Source organism: Convolutriloba macropyga, chromosome 13 (assembly GCF_964194025.1).
Source record: "Convolutriloba macropyga chromosome 13, txConMacr16.3, whole genome shotgun sequence".
Lineage (NCBI taxonomy): Eukaryota > Metazoa > Xenacoelomorpha > Acoela > Convolutidae > Convolutriloba > Convolutriloba macropyga.
Genome location: NC_134480.1, coordinates 36,982,163 through 37,004,450, shown reverse-complemented (window position 1 = coordinate 37,004,450; position 22,288 = coordinate 36,982,163). Strand labels below are relative to the sequence as shown.

The 22,288-nt window shown below is 37.5% G+C and overlaps 1 protein-coding gene across 1 annotated transcript in view; it reads right to left on the bottom strand.

Annotated features, from left to right (window-relative positions):
- The window catches only part of LOC142351710 (dynein axonemal heavy chain 3-like), a 282,726-nt gene that overhangs the window by 185,361 nt on the left and 75,077 nt on the right, over nt 1-22,288 (bottom strand). The window contains exons 29-36 of the mRNA XM_075403853.1: nt 21,660-21,812; nt 20,881-21,144; nt 16,005-16,515; nt 15,553-15,952; nt 13,095-15,275; nt 12,710-12,839; nt 11,712-12,372; nt 10,871-11,492 (exon numbers count right to left, since the gene is read on the bottom strand). Of these exons, the coding sequence (XP_075259968.1) occupies nt 10,871-11,492; nt 11,712-12,372; nt 12,710-12,839; nt 13,095-15,275; nt 15,553-15,952; nt 16,005-16,515; nt 20,881-21,144; nt 21,660-21,812 (4,922 nt within the window). The remainder of the gene's footprint in view (nt 1-10,870; nt 11,493-11,711; nt 12,373-12,709; nt 12,840-13,094; nt 15,276-15,552; nt 15,953-16,004; nt 16,516-20,880; nt 21,145-21,659; nt 21,813-22,288) is intronic.

Here is a 22,288-nt window from a genome sequence, read left to right as displayed (position 1 = left end):
GCCTGATCTACCTATTTAATCAGTTCCTTCTAAATTTTACCTACTAATTGTTCCGACCTCACTTTTGTAGGGGGAGGGGACGAGGAGTTATGTTCTCAAATGGAGACTTTTCATCAATCAGTTTTGGCCGATCGATATATTCATCGTAGAGAGTTGTGAGTGGTGTCATTAAAAATCCCATCCCATGGAGAGTAAAAACTTAAACTTTATTTTGATTTTCGTTTTTCCAAGGATTTAACGAGGTTAAAAAACTTGTTAATAGTAGACTGATTTCCGTGTTTTTTTTACACTTTCTTAAATTTTATTCCAAATTCCTGTCAATTTTGCTAAAATTGGTTAAAAATGTCGACGAAAGCGTTGTTGGTTTTAGCTTTAAAGATAAAGGAGGGTCGCTGAAGCATTTCATCCGAGTGTTTCGTTAAAATCTCTGCTCAAATTTTCGAATTGCACACTTTTTTATTAAAATGGCTCCAAATTTGCTTATTTAATCCCATTTTCTTCATTTTGGCACAAAGTAGAGGCCTCAAAACTGCTGAAAAAAAATTTTGGGATCAAAAAAGGACTAGATATACTTTCTATAAGATAAATTTTGAATTAAAACTTTGCCCGTTTTCACTAATTTAACCAATTTTTTAGAATTTGACGAAATTGGTTAAAATATTTGTCAATTTTAGTCAATTGCTCTCTCCTAAAGTCTTTTGTCATCCAAACTTTTGGCTTAATTTGGTTAAAGTGGTCAACAACAGATATGAGTCCAAAATGCGTTATTTTATTTTTGACATTTTTAATTTTCTTATTAGCCGAATTATATGTTTCCCAAATAAATGGAACGATTAGCTTTTTTTGTGGGAAATCAGTTTTATCAAGAAATTTCATTGGAACATATTGAATGCCTTCGGTAAATTTTTTTCTGGTTTTGACGGCTGCAACACCATTCTCTCCAAGTTTAATAGATTTTTTTGGCTTTGATGAGTATTGGTCGTCATTTATGTAATTGTTCAACATACTCCAGATAATGATGGGTCTCAATCCCTTTATTTAGACCTTTAAATGAATCAAATTAATAATTGCAGTTTAAAGCTAATGGTTCTAATGACTTTCAAATTTGATATTTTTTCATCAAAAAATACAATATTTTTGATTCTGTCCTTTAATGTTGTAACCATTTAACTTAGTCTCAATTTTGACAGGTCTTATCAACATTTTGCTGAGCATATAAGTTTTGCAGTGGTTATATATTTTGTTTATATTGTTTTTACTGTCTCATAGTTTTAATGATGTTAACACTGTAGTTTATTAAAAATTGTTTCTGAAAAAAACCAGCACAATTGACTTCCTAGAGTGTTGGCAGATGATCCGTTTTAATTATTAAAGTATATAATGAAAAGTGTTTTTGATTTTCAAAAGTATTGGTTTTGAAAAATTCTAGGAAATTTTGAATTTTGTTAGTTTTTATGTTACTTCTGTCAATATGTAGCTACTATTTGTATAGACAAGTCGCATGTTCTTTCCAGTGCGCTGAATATTTTACGTGTTTTTTTTTACTAATGGTTTGGTTTTGATACTATGTTTTGATACTATCCGCCAATTTTTGAGGTTGATTTTTGTTTCGTACTAAACAGAGTTCCCTTTGGCGTTGACAAAGAGACTCAATTGAACCTATTGAATGGCATTGGTGAGTAGGGTAAAGTTTTAATAGCTGTAACACCGTTTTCTTGTTAATTTTTTTTGATTTTTAAAGAAAATTGCCTCTTTTTTGTTTTTTTTGTAGTCGTATGACATATTCTGGATCACTACAGGTCTCAGTTGCTTCATTGAGAGTTATAAATGAACCAGCCGTAATTCCCTTCTCAATTATATATTTAAACGAAAAAATTACCTTTTAAATGATTTCAGTTGATACCTAATGGTTTTAATCAGCTAGAAAATAATGGTTTTCAAAAAAAAACAAATTTGTTTTCGAACTATGCATTTTCTGCTGTTTTTGTTGCGGAGTCTCATTAAAGGCAAATCACATAAATTTTATTATTGCAGCACAGGTTCGTTTGTTTCGTTTAGGTTTTATCCGATGCCATTTTGATTTGGTTATTTTTTTAAATATAAACATCAAAGTTTTTAGGGTTAAATACTGTTTGTTATTTTTTGACTTTTCAGTTAGCCATGTCTCGTATTCTCATTAATGGCAGGTTTCATCGGCCATCTAATGCGGCATTCATTTAATGGTTTGCTGAAAAACATGTGTATTTTTGAAGGTTTCTCTTTCTCTTCCTCATTTGGTAGGTAGACAATTCAGTCAAAAATGTGGATGAACGGGGTCAGAACTTTTTTAGCGAACGCCTACTCGATGAGATATATATATATATATATATATATATATATATGTATATATATATATATATATATATATATATATATATATATATATATATATATAATATCTTTCGACGTATTAAGGTTTAGAATCAACTACTATTATACCAAAAGAATCATCATAATTTAAAATTTAAAAGAGAAAAATTAATTTGATTATACCAAATCTCTCCAATATATCGATCAAATGTAGTGAGAACAATTGCAACAGAGTAAACAAAGTGTACTCTAAGCTGTTGAATCTCCCGCTGAATGCACTTATTTTGAAAGTTTTTATTTCAAGATCACTTAGCAAGGAGTTAAGGAGCATTTTTAGTGAATAAATTAAGTTGCTCTCATAAATTTGTAAAGGATCATTTAAACACTAATGATTCTCCAGGTTAAATTCGTTCATAAATCTCCTGATAACAACGCTCTACTGATTAAGTGTTTAAATTAAAATTTGTTTAATCAGTCATCAAAATCATCCGATTTGTTTGTTTCTCTTTAAGGTTTGTAAATAAAAAACGCGATCAAATTTGGAGTATTTTGCGTACCTCGCACCCCTCCCCGCCAGATTCCGTCATGGGTGCACGTATCCAAAATGGTTTTGAAACTTGTGATCGAATAAGGTGACTCAAGAAGTATCTTCCACCATATGTTCTCAACACTTAGTTATTTTTTATTACAGTTTCCTAGTGCCCAACCCCCTCCCCCTTGTGCTCTGTCTACTTAAGTTTCTCACCTACGAGTACTACAAAATCATAAAAAATCTTTGACATCTATACTTTTTTACGTTTCCATTTGATGAAAAAAAGCTGCTTTCAATGCTGGTGAACATTTCAAAGTGATTCAATTCGACAATTGCCTCATCGGATTAGTGTTCTCTTAGCGAAATAATAGCGCTTCCTCGGAATGGTTCATAATTTGCTTCTTGGTAGCACAACGTTTTCTGGGGGGGTGTCAATCGAATGATTACAAAATTGAAAGAGTTGCCTACCTAAAACCAGTTTGAATACGGTTACATGAAATCTCAAACTCTGGTAAGTTTTCAAGTTCATTTTGGAAAGCTGACTTCTATCGCTAATTTTATAAAAACACCCCTTTCCCAGGTATCTCTACGCTCAGTCTTAAGCTTTCGAATCAATTACAACTTTCCCACAGCAAATAGAAGCAAAAATAGATTAGCCTCGGAGCTTTGGTTAACTAAAAGTAGACACAAGACACATTAGCAGCTCACGTTAGAACAAAGAGTCTTGCGTGTTTGTGCTTACGCAGATGTGGTTCTAACTTTCTTTTTGACAAGAAGAAAAAAACGCTGACCAGTAAAAAATTTGATTAATTTATAAAAGTAGCTCAATTTATTTTTTCCCGGAAAAATGATTCTATTGTCTTTTTCAACAAACTATAAAAGATTTCGTGTTCGACATGTTGGAGCACGGTTGTCTGCTCCCCCATTCCAGCTCTTGCGCTTCATATGGCACTAAATGAGTTTAGAATTAGTGCAAAACACAGGTTGGGTGTCCTTGTCTACGACACCGAAAGGAAGTGCCCTTTCTGTAAAGCAGCAATTACTGACATCGATGTTAACCATATGTCATTGCATGTCACGGTAGAGGAGACGCAATTGCTAGACATGTCCGGATTCGAGATAAAATAACGCCTGCTTGATTATCTGCAAATTTCTCAGCAGTAGTGGAAAAAACGAACCTCATTCCTGGAAGCCAAACACGCCCTGGGGACATCTTTGTTCCGAATTGGAAATCGGGGAAACCCGCTGCAATTGATGTAACTGTTACTTGGTCGCTGCAACCCAACTCTCTCACTAATGCGACTACAAAGGCAGGATACGCGCTTGATGCGGCGGATGATCAAAAATTTTGCCTCCACTGTGATAACTGCCCAATGGGAATCACATTTGTTCCCCTGGCATTCGAAATCTTCGGCGGAATATTGGCAATTTTCAAGAAAACACTCAAGCGTTTGGCTGTGTTGAGTGACTTTTGTTCTTTCCTTGTGCAGGGGCTGTCTGTAGTTTTCTATAAATTCTTATAATCCGTGTCAATCACGGCTACTCAGTGATCAGGAGCAAACTTATTAGTGCGAGCTCCCTAGTTGACTTGAAGTGTTCAGATTGGTCCTTTTATGATGAGCCGCCAAAACGCTTGTAGAAAACGCGAGCCTTATTAATGTGGATTTATACCAATTTTTTTCTAACCTAACCTATGCGGGAAAAATAAAAACAAAAAGTTTTACATGTGGAAAAATGAAAAACGCTGATGCAATGTGATGCATAAACTGTTGATCTGTTGTATTGATAACCACCGTTATGTTAACCAAGTTAATTTTCCTTAAATCGTTCAAAGATGAGCACGCGTTTAAAAAAATGAGCCCTCTTTCATCACTCTAATTGATTTTGAGAAATTATGAGACCACTGGGATTTATTTAATTATAACTTAATTGTGTTGTTGCTTAAGGGATAATCTCTCAGAAATTTATTTAAGGTAAAAATGGAATAAAGTTAAATCATAATAAGAAAAATTTGTTCTTTCATTTCACAATTCTGTTATTGGTTTTGAAACTATTTAGTCATTAAGCACGCAGAGATATGTCTTGTGTACGACAAACTCAAATAATGGTTACCAGGCACTTGCCACGCTTTTCCGTGGCAATCAAATTTCAAAAATACAGACGGTGAGAAAATTGTTTTTGAAATTTAAAAAAGTTGATTTGAAAAAGTATATTTATAAAGGTTTAAGTCAAACAAGATCACTACGCCTACTGGCGAACAAATGCAGCTCAAATTGCCTATTGGTGTTCCCTACTTTAATGGAAAAATCTAGATTTTTTTCAGATTCTCATATCTTCTCAGGAAGTCAGAAACCCAGAATAGCCTCTTGTGTATAGATTCTCATTTGCAAGGCTTTTCTTATTATATCGCTCGTTTCGTTCTGCCTATTATTTTGTAGGGATCAAAGAGACATTAACAAAAAAGCAAAGCTAGCATAGATTTCCTTCCATCAATGCTTGAGTTCGAAACAAAAAAAAATTGGATCAATTTTTAAATACTTTTGGCAGCATGATTCTTTTTAATGAGCCAAATTGACCGTAAAATAGATGAAAGGTAATTTTAAAATAGGAAGAGTTTTACAACAAGCTGCAGATAACAATCTGTATTCATGCTTTAATGTTGCTATTTCATAAATATGTATTATTTTGAATTAAATTATATATCTCAAAAACGTTATTATAAGTTTTATCGTTTATCGTTTTGATTGCTAACCGTTTATCGTTTTGATTGTTTATCGTTTTGATTGTTAACCAATCCCTCCATTCAGAAATTTTTACTTTAATTGTCCTGTCCACTGAATGTGAGTCTTGAGAAAAACTTGCTACACATTTCGAAACTTGATAGTAATGTCTATATGTTATGTGAAGGTTTAGTACAGTATCAGACAGATATTGCGTAATTTTAAAAAATGTAGTAAACTAAAAAGGTAAATAGAACAAGACGTGGTAAATTTTATAAATTTATACACTATCTGATGCTGTGTTACGCCTTTAGTTAACATATAGACATTACTCTTGATCAACAATAGTTCTGTTAACACACATTCAGCTTTTTTCAGTGCATTTGTAGGAAACAACCTTCTTTAGCCCCTTCCTAGGTTTTGTACAAGGATCAAATCTGATGTCATACAAATCATACCGGATTTCCTCGTACGATCTTTACATCGAATCAAAAAATCAAACATGATCTTTGCATGAAAACTAGGAGTTCATATACGATTACTGAATGGGAAATCCTATGACCTTGTATAATTACCGGGAGTCATGCATAACCTTGTATTACGGAAAATTTTATGACAAGCAAAATAGGACTGAAGTTCCAAGCGTGAATGCCAGTGTACTTTTAATAAAGTGAGACAACATTTTTTTTGGATTTGGATGAAACAAGTGATACAAAATTATAACCAAATGTGAAAACATACTTGTAACAAAATGAAAATCAACTCAGCAAACTTTTACTTTTACCATTCATTTACACAATGTCAAAATTACAATTAAATGCATATGCATGCTTTGTTTCCTTCTTAAAAATGAAAATATCTAGGAATGTTTCTGGAATCTTTTCATGAAATTTTTAGTTTGCACTGAGCCAGCAACATCAACCATGGAGGCTTTGGTTTGATCATGGAGGCAACATCAACCTTGGAGGCTTTGGTTTGTGTGTGTGTGGGGGGAAGTGGGGCAAGCGATTAGGTGTAGGCTTGCGAAGGCTAGATGAGAGAAGGTTTCATATCGACAGGTGCGTGAGGGTGAGCAATGGGAGTGTTGAGGGGGGACTTTGACTGAGGGTGTCAAACACTTTTGATTAAGAAACGCCCTTCACGCCATTAAACATATAGACATTACTCTTGGTCAACAATAGTTCTGTTAACACACATTCAGCTTTTGTCAGTGCATTTGTCGGAAACAACCTTCTTTAGCCCCTTCCTAGGTTTTGTACGAGGATCATATCTGATGTCATACAAATCATACCGGATTTCCTCGTACGATCTTTACATCGAATCAAAAAATCAAACATGATCTTTGCATGGAAACTAGGAGTTCTTATACGATTACTGAATGGGAAATCCTATGACCTTGTACAATTACCGGGAGTCATGCATGACCTTGTATTACGGAAAATTTTATGACAAGCAAAATAGGACTGCAGTTCCAAGCGTGAATGCCAGTGTACTTTTAATAAAGTGAGACAACATTTTTTTTGGATTTGGATGAAACAAGTGATACAAAATTATAACCAAATGTAAAAACACACTTGTAACAAAATGAAAATCAACTCAGCAAACTTTTACTATTACCATTCATTTACAAAATGTCAAAATTACAATTAAATGCATATGAATGCTTTGTTTCCTTCTTAAAAATGAAAATATCTAGGAATTTTTCTGGAAACTTTTCATGAAATTTTTAGTTTGCCCTGAGCCAGCAACATCAACCATGGAGGCTTTGGTTTGATCATGGAGGCAACATCAACCATGGAGGCTTTGGTTTGTGTGTGTGCGTGGGGGGAAGGGGGGCAAGCGATTAGGTGTAGGCTTGCGAAGGCTAGATGAGAGAAGGTTTCATATCGACAGGTGCGTGAGGGTGAGCAATGGGAGTGTTGAGGGGGGACTGTGACTGAGGGTGTCAAACACTTTTGATTAAGAAACGCCCTTCACGCCATTAAACATATAGACATTACTCTTGTTCAACAATAGTTCTGTTAACACACATTCAGCTTTTGTCAGTGCATTTGTCGGAAAAAACCTTCTTTAGCCCCTTCCTAGGTTTTGTACAAGGATCATATCTGATGTCATACAAATCATACCGGATTTCCTCGTACGATCTTTACATCGAATCAAAAAATCAAACATGATCTTTGCATGGAAACTAGGAGTTCATATACGATTACTGAATGGGAAATCCTATGACCTTGTATAATTACCGGGAGTCATGCATGACCTTGTATTACGGAAAATTTTATGACAAGCAAAATAGGACTGCAGTTCCGAGCGTGAATGCCAGTGTACTTTTAATAAAGTGAGACAACATTTTTTTTGGATTTGGATGAAACAAGTGATACAAAATTATAACCAATAGTAAAAACATACTTGTAACAAAATGAAAATCAACTCAGCAAACTTTTACTTTTACCATTCATTTACAAAATGTCAAAATTACAATTAAATGCATATGCATGCTTTGTTTCCTTCTTAAAAATGAAAATATCTAGGAATGTTTCTGGAATCTTTTCATGAAATTTTTAGTTTGCACTGAGCCAGCAACATCAACCATGGAGGCTTTGGTTTGATCATGGAGGCAACATCAACCATGGAGGCTTTGGTTTGTGTGTGTGTGGGGGGGAAGGGGGGGGGCAAGCGATTAGGTGTAGGCTTGCGAAGGCTAGATGAGAGAAGGTTTCATATTGACAGGTGCGTGAGGGTGAGCAAAGGGAGTGTTGAGGGGGGGCTGTGACTGAGGGTGTCAAACACTTTTGATTAAGAAACGCCCTTCACGCCATTAAACATATAGACATTACTCTTGGTCAACAATAGTTCTGTTAACACACATTCAGCTTTTTTCAGTGCATTTGTCGGAAACAACCTTCTTTAGCCCCTTCCTAGGTTTTGTACAAGGATCATATCTGATGTCATACAAATCATACCGGATTTCCTCGTACGATCTTTACATCGAATCAAAAAATCAAACATGATCTTTGCATGGAAACTAGGAGTTCATATACGATTACTGAATGGGAAATCCTATGACCTTGTATAATTACCGGGAGTCATGCATGACCTTGTATTACGGAAAATTTTATGACAAGCAAAATAGAACTGCAGTTCCAAGCGTGAATGCCAGTGTACTTTTAATAAAGTGAGACAACATTTTTTTTGGATTTGGATGAAACAAGTGATACAAAATTATAACCAAATGTAAAAACATACTTGTAACAAAATGAAAATCAACTCAGCAAACTTTTACTATTACCATTCATTTACAAAATGTCAACATTACAATTAAATGCATATGAATGCTTTGTTTCCTTCTTAAAAATGGAAATATCTAGGAATTTTTCTGGAAACTTTTCATGAAATTTTTAGTTTGCCCTGAGCCAGCAACATCAACCATGGAGGCTTTGGTTTGATCATGGAGGCAACATCAACCATGGAGGCTTTGGTTTGTGTGTGTGCGTGGGGGGAAGGGGGGCAAGCGATTAGGTGCAGGCTTGCGAAGGCTAGATGAGAGAAGGTTTCATATCGACAGGTGCGTGAGGGTGAGCAATGGGAGTGTTGAGGGGGGACTGTGACTGAGGGTGTCAAACACTTTTGATTAAGAAACGCCCTTCACGCCATTAAACATATAGACATTACTCTTGGTCAACAATAGTTCTGTTAACACACATTCAGCTTTTGTCAGTGCATTTGTCGGAAACAACTTTCTTTAGCCCCTTCCTAGGTTTTGTACAAGGATCATATCTGATGTCATACAAATCGTACCGGATTTCCTCGTACGATCTTTACATCGAATCAAAAAATCAAACATGTTCTTTGCATGGAAACTAGGAGTTCATATACGATTACTGAATGGGAAATCCTATGACCTTGTATAATTACCGGGAGTCATGCATGACCTTGTATTGCGGAAAATTTTATGACAAGCAAAATAGTTCCAAACGTGAATGCCAGTGTACTTTTAATAAAGTGAGACAACATTTTTTTTGGATTTGGATGAAACAAGTGATACAAAATTATAACCAAATGTAAAAACAGACTTGTAACAAAATGAAAATCAACTCAGCAAACTTTCACTTTTGCCATTTGTTGCGGTGCAACATTAATTGAATTACTTGCTTAGAAATGCTTTATTATAACGCTTTATGCTTAAGAATCTCAAGCTCGAAAAGACCAAGTGAATGTGATAATATCGTTTGAAATTATGAATATTTGGTTTCAGCACGTGGTTAATTATCATTGTTTTCCTCATCTTGCTCGGATTGCATTGAAGGTCATTGTATCAAAGGCTATTGTAAATCGTAACATACCGGCCTCCTTGAACTGGTTCAACTTTATTAATATATCATTGAAACTGGCTTTCTGGTTAAGTGTTCAATTGTTGTAAATAGTTTTTCTCGGCAACCTATTACAAGTTTGTTGATACTTTCTTTAATTCAATCAGTTCTTGTTTGTCAGTTTTGTACAGTTGTAATTTACATTTCCTTGATGTCATTCCTCGTCTGCATCCTCTGTTGTTCATTCTTCATCTCTGTCATTTTCTTTGTCAGATCTTAATGACGGCATGTCAATATCCTCTTTCATTTACAAGACAAGCTTGTTGACTGGTCGTATAAATAGTCCAGATGATGTCTTCAGTTCAACAACTCGAACTATTTTATCATTTCCATCAAAGACCTTTGTTATTCGTCCCATTGGCCACAGAGTGGGTGGTGTGTTCTCTTCCTTGATTATTACTACATCATTGATGTCAATATTTGGTTGTCCCTTTTGCCATCTTTTCCGTTGTTGTAAATTTGACAAATATTCTGTTGACCACTTCTTCCAAAAGTCTCTGATAAGATTGTCCATCCTCTTCTTCTGTCGTGTCAATAAAATTGTTTCTTTTCCTGTTGTTTTTGGTTCAGGCAATGCTGTGATTGGTCGTCCTATCAAAAAGTGTCCTGGTGTAAGTGCTAAGGCATCATTGGGATCATTTGAAACGGACGTAATAGGCCTTGAATTTAAGATTGCTTCAATTTGTGTCAACAGTGTTGTGAAGTCTTCAAAAAACAATTTTGTTCTTCCAATGCTGCGGTACATGTGGCGTTCCAAAGGTTTGACAGCGGCCTCCCATAGTCCTCCAAAATTTGTTGTTCTCGGCGGTATAGTAAGCCAAGTAATATTGTTCTCCTTGCCGAACGTTGATATCAAATCTTCAAACTCGTGCGTAGCTAAGGCTTGTCAAAACTCCAACTCTCCCTTGGTCCCAATGAAAGTTGTTGAGTTGTCGCTGTATATTTCATCAGGAATACCTCGACGAGACACAAATCTTTTAATGGCTGCAAGACAGTCGTCCTTGGTCAGAGACATAACTGGCTCTATGTGAACTGCTTTCGTACTGAAGCAAATGAAAATTGCAACGTATGTTTTCAAAAGCGTTCGAGTTCCATTTTCCGTGTAGAACGGTCCACAATAGTCGAGTCCGCAGTGACTGAACGCAAAGGACGGTCGAGGTAGATCTCCCATCTGAGGCTGTAACAATTTGGCATCAAAACGGATACATGGCTTGCATCTGTATAAGACACCTTTCACTACAGAAAGCCCTCCAGATATCCAAATATTTCGTCGAAGCGTGTATAACGTCAGTTGAGGTCCTCCGTGAAGATTTTTCTCGTGTGCTTCTCGAATAAGCATTTCAGTGATTGGCGATTTTCTTGGAATAAGAACTGGAAATTTTCGGTCTATTGTGTAGGGTGAATTGGCTAGGCGTCCTCCAACTCGAATCACCTTATTTTCCTCATCAAAAAATGGTGAAAGGCTGTTGAGACTGCTGCTTCTAGGAAATTTTCGTCTTCTGTGTCTCCCTTTAGTGGCTGCTGCATAGGCGTTAACGAAACATTTTATTTCTCAGGTGTCATCTTTGTTGAATTGATGTACTGTTTCGCTAGAATAATTGTCTGTATTCCCGGTAGACACGATGTACAGTTGATCCCCAGGGCCCCCGGCCCAACCTATACCATGTCTGACATCATCCCTTGAGACCCCGACAGCTTCTAGGCTGTCAAGACATCCTGGGCCCCCGGCCCTCCCTATACCTAAGGAATTGGTAATGGAAACTGAGCTGGCATTTTCACCTGCGTCCCCGGCGCTGACAAGAATACCTGGGCCCCCGGCTCTACCTATACCTAAGAAATTGGTAGTAGAAACATTATCATCTGCACCCCCGGCGCTGAAAAGATTACCAGGGCCCCCGGCCCTACCTGTACCTAAGGAATTAGTAGAAACTGAGCTCGCATTTTCACCTGCGCCCCCGGTGCTGACAAGACTATCGGGGCCCCCGGCCCTACCTATACCTAGTGAACTAGTAGAAAAAGAGCTCGAACTTTCATCTGCGCTTCCAGCGCTGACAAGACTAAGACTACCTGGGCCCCCGGCCCTACCTATAACCTCAGGAGTACCGGCTGAACTTGAGCTCCAATTTTCGTTCGCGCCCTTGGCGCTGACAAGACATCCCGGGCCTCCGGTCCCACCTAAGTGTTGAGGACCATTGGTAACTAAAGAGATCCCAGTGCCCTTGCCAATCCTGGTGTTGATGTAAGCACCTGGGCCCCCGGCCCTACCAATACCACCAACCCGCTCTGGTCCAGTGGATTTGATACGTTGCTGAACGTATTGTTTTGTCGCATCTCTGCTGCTGTTGTTTGCACCTTCATTGGGCTGATTCGTGATGATCTTGTATTCATGAAGAAAGTTTCGCTGTATGAAGCTGCACAGTTGAAGTCGTCCTTCGTATAAATCTTTCCCTTGTAAAGAGACTGAATTATAAGTCCAGATCATTGGTTGGGACGTAGACTCATTACTATCAGTCCTTTTGTTTGGCGTTGAAGAGCATGCTTTTATGCTGTTTGACATTTTTGTTGTCCGTTGTTTCGCTTTTGAAGATTGAATTCTTCTCCTGATACTGCTGATGAACTTTTGGACATAGGTAAATATCCTTGTAACTTTATGTATTGACGAATGCCTATTTATCATCAAAAAATTGCGTTATTTCTTTTGATGAAATCATTGTCACGTTTTCAGATTGCACCTTTACCTCTTCTTTGGTCTCTTCTCCTGTAGGTGACAAAATGTCAAGTGAAGGCCAGGCGTTTTCAGGTTGCCGCAACCACTCTGGTCCATCCCACCAAAGCTTATGGTTCATCAAATCAGCTGCTGCTAATCCTCTGGAAGCACAATCCGCTGGATTATCTTCTGTTGGAACATATTTCCAACTACTGGCTGGAATAATTTCTTGTATTTTCGCTACTCGGTTGGCGACAAATGTTTTTCATTTCCTCGGATAATCTTGTAGCCAGGCAATTGTAACTGTAGAATCTGACCACGCAAAAACCGTCGGAGTTGGAAACCGTTCATCGCTAATAGCATTTGTCACTGCCTCAACAAGCTTAGCTCCTAGCAGAGCAGCACAAAGTTCCAACCTTGGCACACAAACTGATTTAATTGGTGCAAATCTCGTCTTTGCTGTAAGCATTTTTGTTTCAATGAAATTGTCTGTCTCCTGTCTGATGAAAACGACAGCAGCATAAGCTGTAGTAGAAGCGTCGCAAAAGACGTTCAACTGCAAATCTGATTTCGTGGCTGGCTTGAGAACCTTCCGTTGAAGACTAATTTTTTCAAGATCCTTCAGTTGTGCCCGAAGTCGCAGGCACTGCTGTAGAATTGGGTCCGATAAAGGTTGATCCCAGCTAAGTTTGTCCATCCACAACAGTTGAACAAAGGATTTATGTTGAATAGTCGTTGGTGATAGCCATCCGAGTGGGTCAAATAAATGTGAAACTTCTGAGAGGATTTGCCGTTTAGTAAACGGAGCTCCCTTGTCAAGTTCTACTGTGAAACCAAATTGATCAGGATTTGGATTCCAGCTTATCCCAAGCGTCCTAATGGCATAGTCTTCGCTTTCAATTATCTTCTCGTCTTCCGTTTCTCTGAAAGTGGCAGCTAGTCTTGATACAAGTTTTGAGTCGCTAGATACCCATTTCCGTATATCAAAACCTGCTGAAGCAAGAAGCGTAATAATGGCGTCCTCAAGCTTCTCTGCGGCTTTTGAATCTTCGCATCCTGTAAGTAGGTCATCCACATACATATCAGTTGTTAGTGACAAACGAAGTTTAGTGTTTGTTGTTTCTTCGGCCAGAACTTGCAGTGGTTGAATTGAATGAAAAGACGAAGAAGCAATGCCGTATGTTACCCGAGTCATACGAAAGGTTTCAATCGCCTCTGAATCTGGGTCTTTCCACAATAATCGGTGATAATCTTTGTCCTCCTTGTCCAATTCCACTTGCCTATACATTTTTGCAATATCAGCAGAAAGTGCTACTTGGTGTAGTCGAAATCGAACAAGAATGCTGAAAAGGTCTTTCTGAATTTTTGGTCCGACCATGAGTCTGTCGTTGAGAGATACTCCTGTTGTCGTTTTTGCGGATCCGTCGAAAACGACCCTCAGCTTGGTGGTAGTGCTTGACTCCTTGAACACACAATGATGACAAAGACAGTAGCAGTTTTCGACAGGCTTGACAAGTTCTGATGTTGGAACTTTCTCCATGTGTCCGAGATGAAAGAACTCTCCAATGAATTCTGCGTATCTCTTATAAAGGTCGGGTTGTCTTTCCAATCTGAATAGAAGACTGCGGAGTCGTTTTTTGGCTTGTTGAAGTGAATCTCCCAATGCTTTTGTCTCTTTCTTGAAGGGAAGTTTCACTATGAAGCGACCTTCAGGGCTTCTTCTAGTTGTTTCCTTGAAGTGATCATCGCAGCGTTTTTCTTCGGCTGTCCAAAGCTGCGCTGCTGGAACTTCTTCTATTTCCCAAAAACGCTGCAAATTTTCTGGCTCTGAAGAAACAAAGAAAGTCTGCAGATCGTTTGTATAGGTTTTGTCTGTCTGTTCCCTTCCAATAACGACCCAACCGAACATTGATAGCCTATATGTTATTCCACAGTTAGGCTCCTTTAGTCGATTGTCGCCAATCATTATATCTTCATAATGAGATGCTCCGATCAAGAGGTCAATTGATGACGGCTTGTTGAAGTCTGGGTCAGCAAGCTCCAACTCCTTTACTGTTTCCCATTGGTTGGTGTCAATGAACCGTGATGGCAGATTATCAGTCATTTTTGTCAAAACTGACGCACTTATATTGACAGTGGACGATCTGTTCCTTGATGAGATAAGAACGTCCACGCGACCTTTGTTGTCTTGAACCGTCCCACCTAGTCCAAAAACTTTTGTGTTGCTGCTTTTCTTCTTCAATTGTAACCTTTGTACTGCTGATTCGGTTATAAGGTTGTTTTGTGAAGCTGAGTCTAGAAGTTCCCTAAGTAAAATTGTCTCGCCGTGAACATTAACGGCAACAATTGCGCTTTGAAGAAAGACTTCTTCTGAAGTTCGTTGAGTCATAGCTCCTGTGAACTTGTTTTCATCCTTAGCTTTTGCAATTGCTGTTGTTGTTATAGCGTTCTTCTTCTGTTTGTCATTTACTTGAGTGCTGTTTGTTCCGCTAGTTGTTTGCTGATTGGTGTTTTTGTTGTGAATGTTTTCACGATGAAGAAGAGTATGATGTTTTCTACCACATTGCTTGCATTTCGATCCATCACAATCTTCTGATCTGTGTCCCGGTCGCAGACAATTGAAACAGAGTTTTCTAACCTTTATCCTTTATCAGCTCTGCACGTTCCCTTACTGAAAGTTTCTTGAACTTTCCGCATTTGAAAATTTTGTGCGTTTCTGCACAACATTCGCATTGTTGCTCGGAAGTCGCCAAATGTGTGTGTAAATGTCGTTGGTTCCCGTTCATTTGAGTTTTTGTCGCTCCTACTCCATTTGGCGCAGCTGCCTCGAGTGCTTGTGCGCGTTCTTCTAAGAAAAACCTGAGCTCTGCATACCTTTGAGGTTCTTTGCCTTTTGAAGACAGCTCCCATTGTTTTCTTGTCTCTGTAGGCAGCTTCTCACTGATCAAGTAAACAAAAAAGATGTCTTGACTATTGACTGGTTCTCCCAAATTCTGCAAGGCAAGTCGATGTTCGTCCATTGCTTCAATTAAATTTCTTAAGTTTCTGGCATTATCGGTTGTCAGTGATCGATATGAAACAATTGAATGCAGGTGTGTGCGAATGATGATCCTCTTGTTCTCGTATCTGTTTATCAGAGTATTCATAGCAATGTCGAAATTGTGATCGGTAACTGGTATCGAGGCAAGCAGTTTGGCGGCATCACCTTTTACAGATGCTTTCAGATACTGCAACTTCTGACTTCCTTGAAGAGAACTGTTGTCGATGACTGCTCCTTTGAACAAATCAAAGAACGAAGTCCATTCCATATAATTACCCGAAAAAACTGGCAGATTGAGTTTTGGTAACTTGATGTTGGCTGAGTTCCTCGGAGAGCGTTGAAATAGATGGCGTTGAAGTATCTGCTGCTGTTGAAGGTCCCTCAAAACGTTTCGTGAAGCGTTTGATTGCATCGATGTTCTGTGTCAACTTTTCATCAACTTCCTCGGACTCCAGAATGTCATTGTCCAGTGCTTCCGCCTCCGTCAAGTTCTGTTGAAGTTCTTGGTTCAAAGTTACCAGAAAATTCTGCTTTCGGGTGAGAAGTGTCGCTACCTGATTTAGTCTGTTGATGTCCGCTTCTGAAATGGTGTCTAGATCTTTTGACAGGATATTTTCAGCCTCATTGTTAAACCTTGTAGCAACGCTGCGGTGTGATCCCCGCGACTGTTTCTGCATTTCAAGATTGGACATTTTGACTTGCTGTTGCCTTTGAGGGCGTTTTTTTGTGTCTTTGATGCTGGTCTTTATTCGTATTAGTTTCGTTTGTCTTTTTCGTGGATTTTGCTGTGCTGAAAGCTAAAAACACACTAAAAGAACGCAAAAGATGGGAAATCGGGTTTCACTTAATCCCCCTTCAAAAAATGCGACCAATTTTTGCGCGCGAACTTAGTGCTATTACTTCGGGGGAGCAAACCTAAACTAAAAATTTCTAGTTCTCCGCGAGAACTGAGAAAGAGATTGTTTGCCCCGAAGTTTCACAAAAAGTTTTGTAACCCTTGAGATATAGTTCTCCCACTAGATAACTTTACCGGGTCTCAGAATTAGGTTAATCAACCTTGTTATACAAGTTAATCAACTTGTATAACATGAGGGGGGATGTGTTATCTAGTGGGGGGTCCGCTTTTAACTTCCCCTTTAAGTTTCCCCTTTTAGATTTTTTGCTGAATTTTTTGAGAGAGTTAATGCTTTTGGTGCCTAATGATTTGACTATTTTATCCTTAACCTATTTGTCGGCGGACCAAATGTTGCGGTGCAACATTAATTGAATCACTTGCTTAGAAATGCTTTATTATAACGCTTTATGCTTAAGAATCTCAAGCTCGAAAGACCAAGTGAATGTGATAATATCGATTGAAATTATGAATAGTTGGTTTCAGCACGTGGTTCATTTCGGATTGCATTGAAGGTCATTGTATCAAAGGCTATTGTAAATCGTAACATTCACTCAAATCTCAGTACCTAATCAAGCTGTGGGTAAAATATTTTCTCATTTCTTAAGTCTTTTAAACTGTATACACGGGTACTGCGCAGCGCATATCTGGTTCCTCTTTGTCAGACATCAATAGATCACATCTCGAAAAACGCCTTCACCAAAACAGCAGTTCTACCCGCTGTCAGGTAGTTATAACATTATATTTACCAGAGAGTTTTATTAGTGATAACATTAGTCGACACACTACCACGGCTGCATTCTCTAATATGTATAGGCAATTAATGTTTGTTTTAAAATTAAAAGACGCTACTTTACTCGCTTAGTGCGCGGGTAATTAATATGAAAGTCATTTTTCAAGAAATAATATTTGTTTAAATTTCGCCTAATAATTGTGTCGGCTATCTTGCATGTCGGCGAATTGACCGGTCGGCGTGGACACAAACATAACTGACTATGGTTCATTGTTGACAAAATGCTTTAAAAATCCAGCGGGCTGGAGATCAATTAAGAATTGCGTCAACAGGAGGAGCAGGAGGGGATACCCAAGGGGGTGGATTCAAGTATTTGACTAGAGGAAATTCTAAAACACATAAATCGAGCTTTAAAGATTGAAATGAACAAAAATTTGACGTACTTTGCGGTAGACTTTTAGCAGTAAACTGTCGCCAATTAAATTAAGCTTCTCATAACTCTTATTAGGAGCAAATTAATACAAAAAGTCGAGAAGTCAAGACCAGAAAAAAAACGCATTGAAAGTATCGCACCGAAAAAGCGAAAGGCGGTACAAAAAAAATATCATCTTCAAAGGAATCGCAGGTCTGAATTAGTTGTTTGAAACTTCATCTGATAGTAAATAATTAATGTCAGTTTTTCTTAAGTAAGAAAATCATTGATACAAAAACCCTCAAAGCAGTCTAGGACTAGATTCTGATTTTGGATGAAATATGTTCTTTTTTCTTTTTGATTTTCCTCTGAAAACATTTTTTGGCAATTCATAATAACTTGAGGGTATAATCCTAACGTTAGGGACAAAAAAACTTGGGCGCCAAAAGAATTTTGACTGAGTGGTTTTGAAACCCGGCACAATTTATGAAAATATTTTCACATTACTCTCCCATTCAAAACCCCTATTCTTCGTCTTTTACTTGACCCATTTCTTATAGTTGACTCTTAAAATAGACATGTAACATAAATAATTCAAATAGCGTAAGTTGAGTTCAAGAACTTAAGAACGCTTTGGAGGTCAGTGGAGTAAAGATACATATACTCTTTTTATCTGGATTGACATAAATTTAACATAGCCGGCAGATTGCCGGAAAATAGCCGCGATAGACGCTCGTGGCCTTCCAGGAATTGAAACACCTAAAGAAATAAGATAGACAGATCGACCACCAGTCCTTCAATAGACCACTAGACTTTTCGGGTTAGCTTCGGACTGTCAATTTTTGACACATACGTTCTATAAGGAAAACGCCCTTAAAGAGCTATTTCAAAATTGATATTCGAAATCAAAAACTCAAGACTAATAATCACAAATTAGGGCATATAAGATTGGCACAACTTAGATGCACACTATTAACTAGTAAATCTTCATTAAAAATTAAAGTTTCATAAGTGAGTTCAGAAGTCAATTTTTTGAGTGAGGTAAGTCACGCAATTGACCTAAAAGCAGAAACAACGTCACGTACACAAATTTTAACTGCAAAGCAATAGAAGTCACTGAAGTCAATTCCAAGAAGTCAGGTCGTAAGAATCATCGATGGAGACGACGAATTAAAAAAACATAGCAGGACAAGTCCTGACGTACAATTCAAAGAATTTTCATTGACTAAACTGAAAACTAGACCAAGAACGGACTATGAATTGATCGGGAAAACCATTTAGAAAAAAATCCGATCCAAAAAATCGAAAAAAATTGTAAAAATCAAAGTGAAATTGCCGCATGTGAACAAAAAACCACTAGCGAGAAAGCGAATTTTTGTTCAAACACCGTTTTCTCACTCTACTTTAAATTTAGAGCGAAAAAATTTCACGCCGCAAAGCCACTCGCTTTTTCGCTCCACTTCCTGTATCGGCGTGACCAAAATCACTACTCCAATTTGACTTCAAAAATCATGAAAATGTGTGAACAGATCTTAAAAAAAAACATAGCCGGAAGAATTCCGGAAACGACTCGAAGTAGAAATCTGACTACTCTCACTAATCAGATGCATCACCAGCATATTAGCAATTGACAAACAGTGTAACCAATTCACAAAGAAAAGACTGGAGAACTGGAAACTTCACAAAGGACAAAATCAAAAAAAAATTATTCTCTAAAAATCCAAAGAAAATTCTCTACCAAAAGATAACATGCAGCTTCCCATCCATAACTCATAGAAATCAATTAGTTATATATTTGGCTAGATCAATGGCCCACCTAGTACTTGCAGAGAAACGTTAAACAACAAACTAAAAAAGACTAAGAAAAACTCTTTGACGAATTAGAGTTTTGTATAACTTGTTTATATGAAAACTACCCTGCTAAGCCTTCAAGTGAAAATTCATAGTATGAACACCTACAAAAATGCTCCTTATTGGGAAAAAGTTGCCAGCAAAAAACATCAAATTGGAAGAAATAGGCAAAAAAACTTAGAAATGACAAAAAGTGGCCAAAATTTGCTCTGATTTACTCGATTTTCTTGAACAAAAACAACTCGAAACTAATATTAATCAAAATGAGAGACATCCAAAAGAGCTAACACAACTGAATTCCACTAGAAAACTCCCCAAATGCTCTCAAAGGTTGAGGAAGAATAGAAACGACATTTAAAACCAAATTAAACAAAAAAAACGAGAAAAAGTAAGGTGTTTTATAAATTTTACAAGAAAAAATAAAGCCAAATGAAGTTACTTTGAGCAAATAGAGCAATGAACTGCTCGAGAAATAATGGGCAAGTCATAACAAGTTAATAAAATTGTCTACGATTGAAAAAAAAAACGAAAAGAAGCAAAAAATTTAAAAAACTGGTTAAAAAATTCTCAATTTTTCTGTCATTTTTCCTCAGAAAAAATGTTTTATACCAACAAAATTGTAATCAATTTGTTTCCCTGATATTCCTTGAGTAACGAGCTTCTATGAAAATTGCACTTAAAGCATTAAAACATAATAAAAGGCCAAAATACATTAAATTTCGTCGAAAAATCACCAAAACTGATCAAAAACCTCCAAATTTGCATAAAACTCAAATTAACTACTTGAAACCTTCAATTCCTATCAGAACGAGCCCAAATCCAATACAATATCATAATCAAACCTCATAAACAAGAAAAATTGCAAAAAACCTGCTTTTAAAAGCCGCACGTGAACAAAAAAATTTCGCTCGCTCAGAGAAAATTTTTTCACACATCACTTTCTCGCTCTCTCAAAACCAGCGGTATGAACAAAAAACCACTCTCTTTTCGCTCCGCTCTTCACTTTTGTTCAGCACCCAAAATCACTCCAAATTTTTTCACGCGTTTCATTTCCCGCTTCAAAATTCACTCCAATAAAATTGATTTAAAAAAAAAGGACTTCTCCAATACTCCTCTTCGAGTCGTAAAAAGACAGCGCCCCAATACAATTCAAACTCTTTGAATTGTAAAAAACCCACGATGTCCCCAATAATAGCCGCTATCGCTTCGCGGCTATTAAAAAATATTTAAATTTATGTCTCTTTTTATCCACTCCATATACCTTCTAGAAATTACCGTTGGGTGACACTTATAACTGGTTGCTTGTGACAGAGCGCATTGCAAAACAAACTTATAACATATCTATGGCTCCGATTCTTTTTACCTTTTCGTCTCTTTGCAGCAAAATGAGGACTCTTACCATGTACGTCAATGACGATGAGTGACTCTAGGGTGATTCTGGCCATACTGTTCAAAGTGCCTCTGACCATAGTGACGACTGCTTCTATCTGTTTTGTCAACTTATCATGGTACCACTTCAGCAGATTCTGCTCCAGTGCCTAAAAAAGTTATACTCCAGTTATTAGCTGCATTTTAAAAGAACCCAAATGTTTTGATATAATTAGCGCTAGGAAAATGACATTCTTATCACTTTTTTTTATTTCTAAATAGGTTTTCAGGAACTGCTTATTCTCTTCCAACGTGAACAAAATTTCGTTTTCATGACACTGGGTGAAGAAACTTATGATTGTTTTACTGACAAAAGGGGTCTTTCCCATTATAGCCCCCTCCCCCAGCTTAGTGGTCAGATAACCTATAACCCCCCCCCCCCCCCCCCAATCATGGTAAATATACAATAAAGGGGGGCTATAATTTCATGGGGGGGGCTATGATGGGAAAGACCCGACAAAAGTTTGCATAGTCTAACAAATATGATAATTTATAAACAATATTTATAAAGTGTCATTCCCCTTATTCCTCTTGGGAAATGAAGACAGTTCAATGGCTTGTTTTCTGGTTAATTAGTGAGGAGGACATGGATATAATGATGTAGAGTCCCAAAACATCAAGTGACCTTGACGGTTTCAGCAGTCCAGTGGATCTGGGACGCGGAGAGCACAATCTGTCCTGGCCATCTCATCACCCATTGACTCCTCTCGCAGTTGGCATAAGATATAGTACTCTTCCGCATTATAGACTGCAGACTCTTTTGCATCTCCGTCTGGACCTGAAATACAAATAGATTGCACGTCAGTCACTGTGCCCTAGTGCATATCGAGTCACAGAGGAAAAAGATGAGACATAATCAAACACTTTAGTCAGCAAAATTGAAGATCAATTTGCAAATTATGATTATAGTTGTTTAAAGACCCAAAACGAGGTGCGCAGACCAAATCAGATCTGATGAGACCGACCTATGAAACTCTATCCAGAGTCTGTACCAATAGATATGTCAATCAAATGACAATGACCGTACAAACAAAAGAAATGACACGATTCTGAATCATGTGACATCTTGCCAGCTCATCAGTAGTCATATCATCATTAGCTTGTGCAAGATCTTACACAATCTTATTTCATTGTGCAAGATCTTACACAATGAAATAAGATCCATGTAACATTCAGTTAAAACCGCCGGAGCCGTATCGGAAAATGTTACAAGCTAACAGTTGAAATACAACGAAAGAATGGTTTCTCGAGATT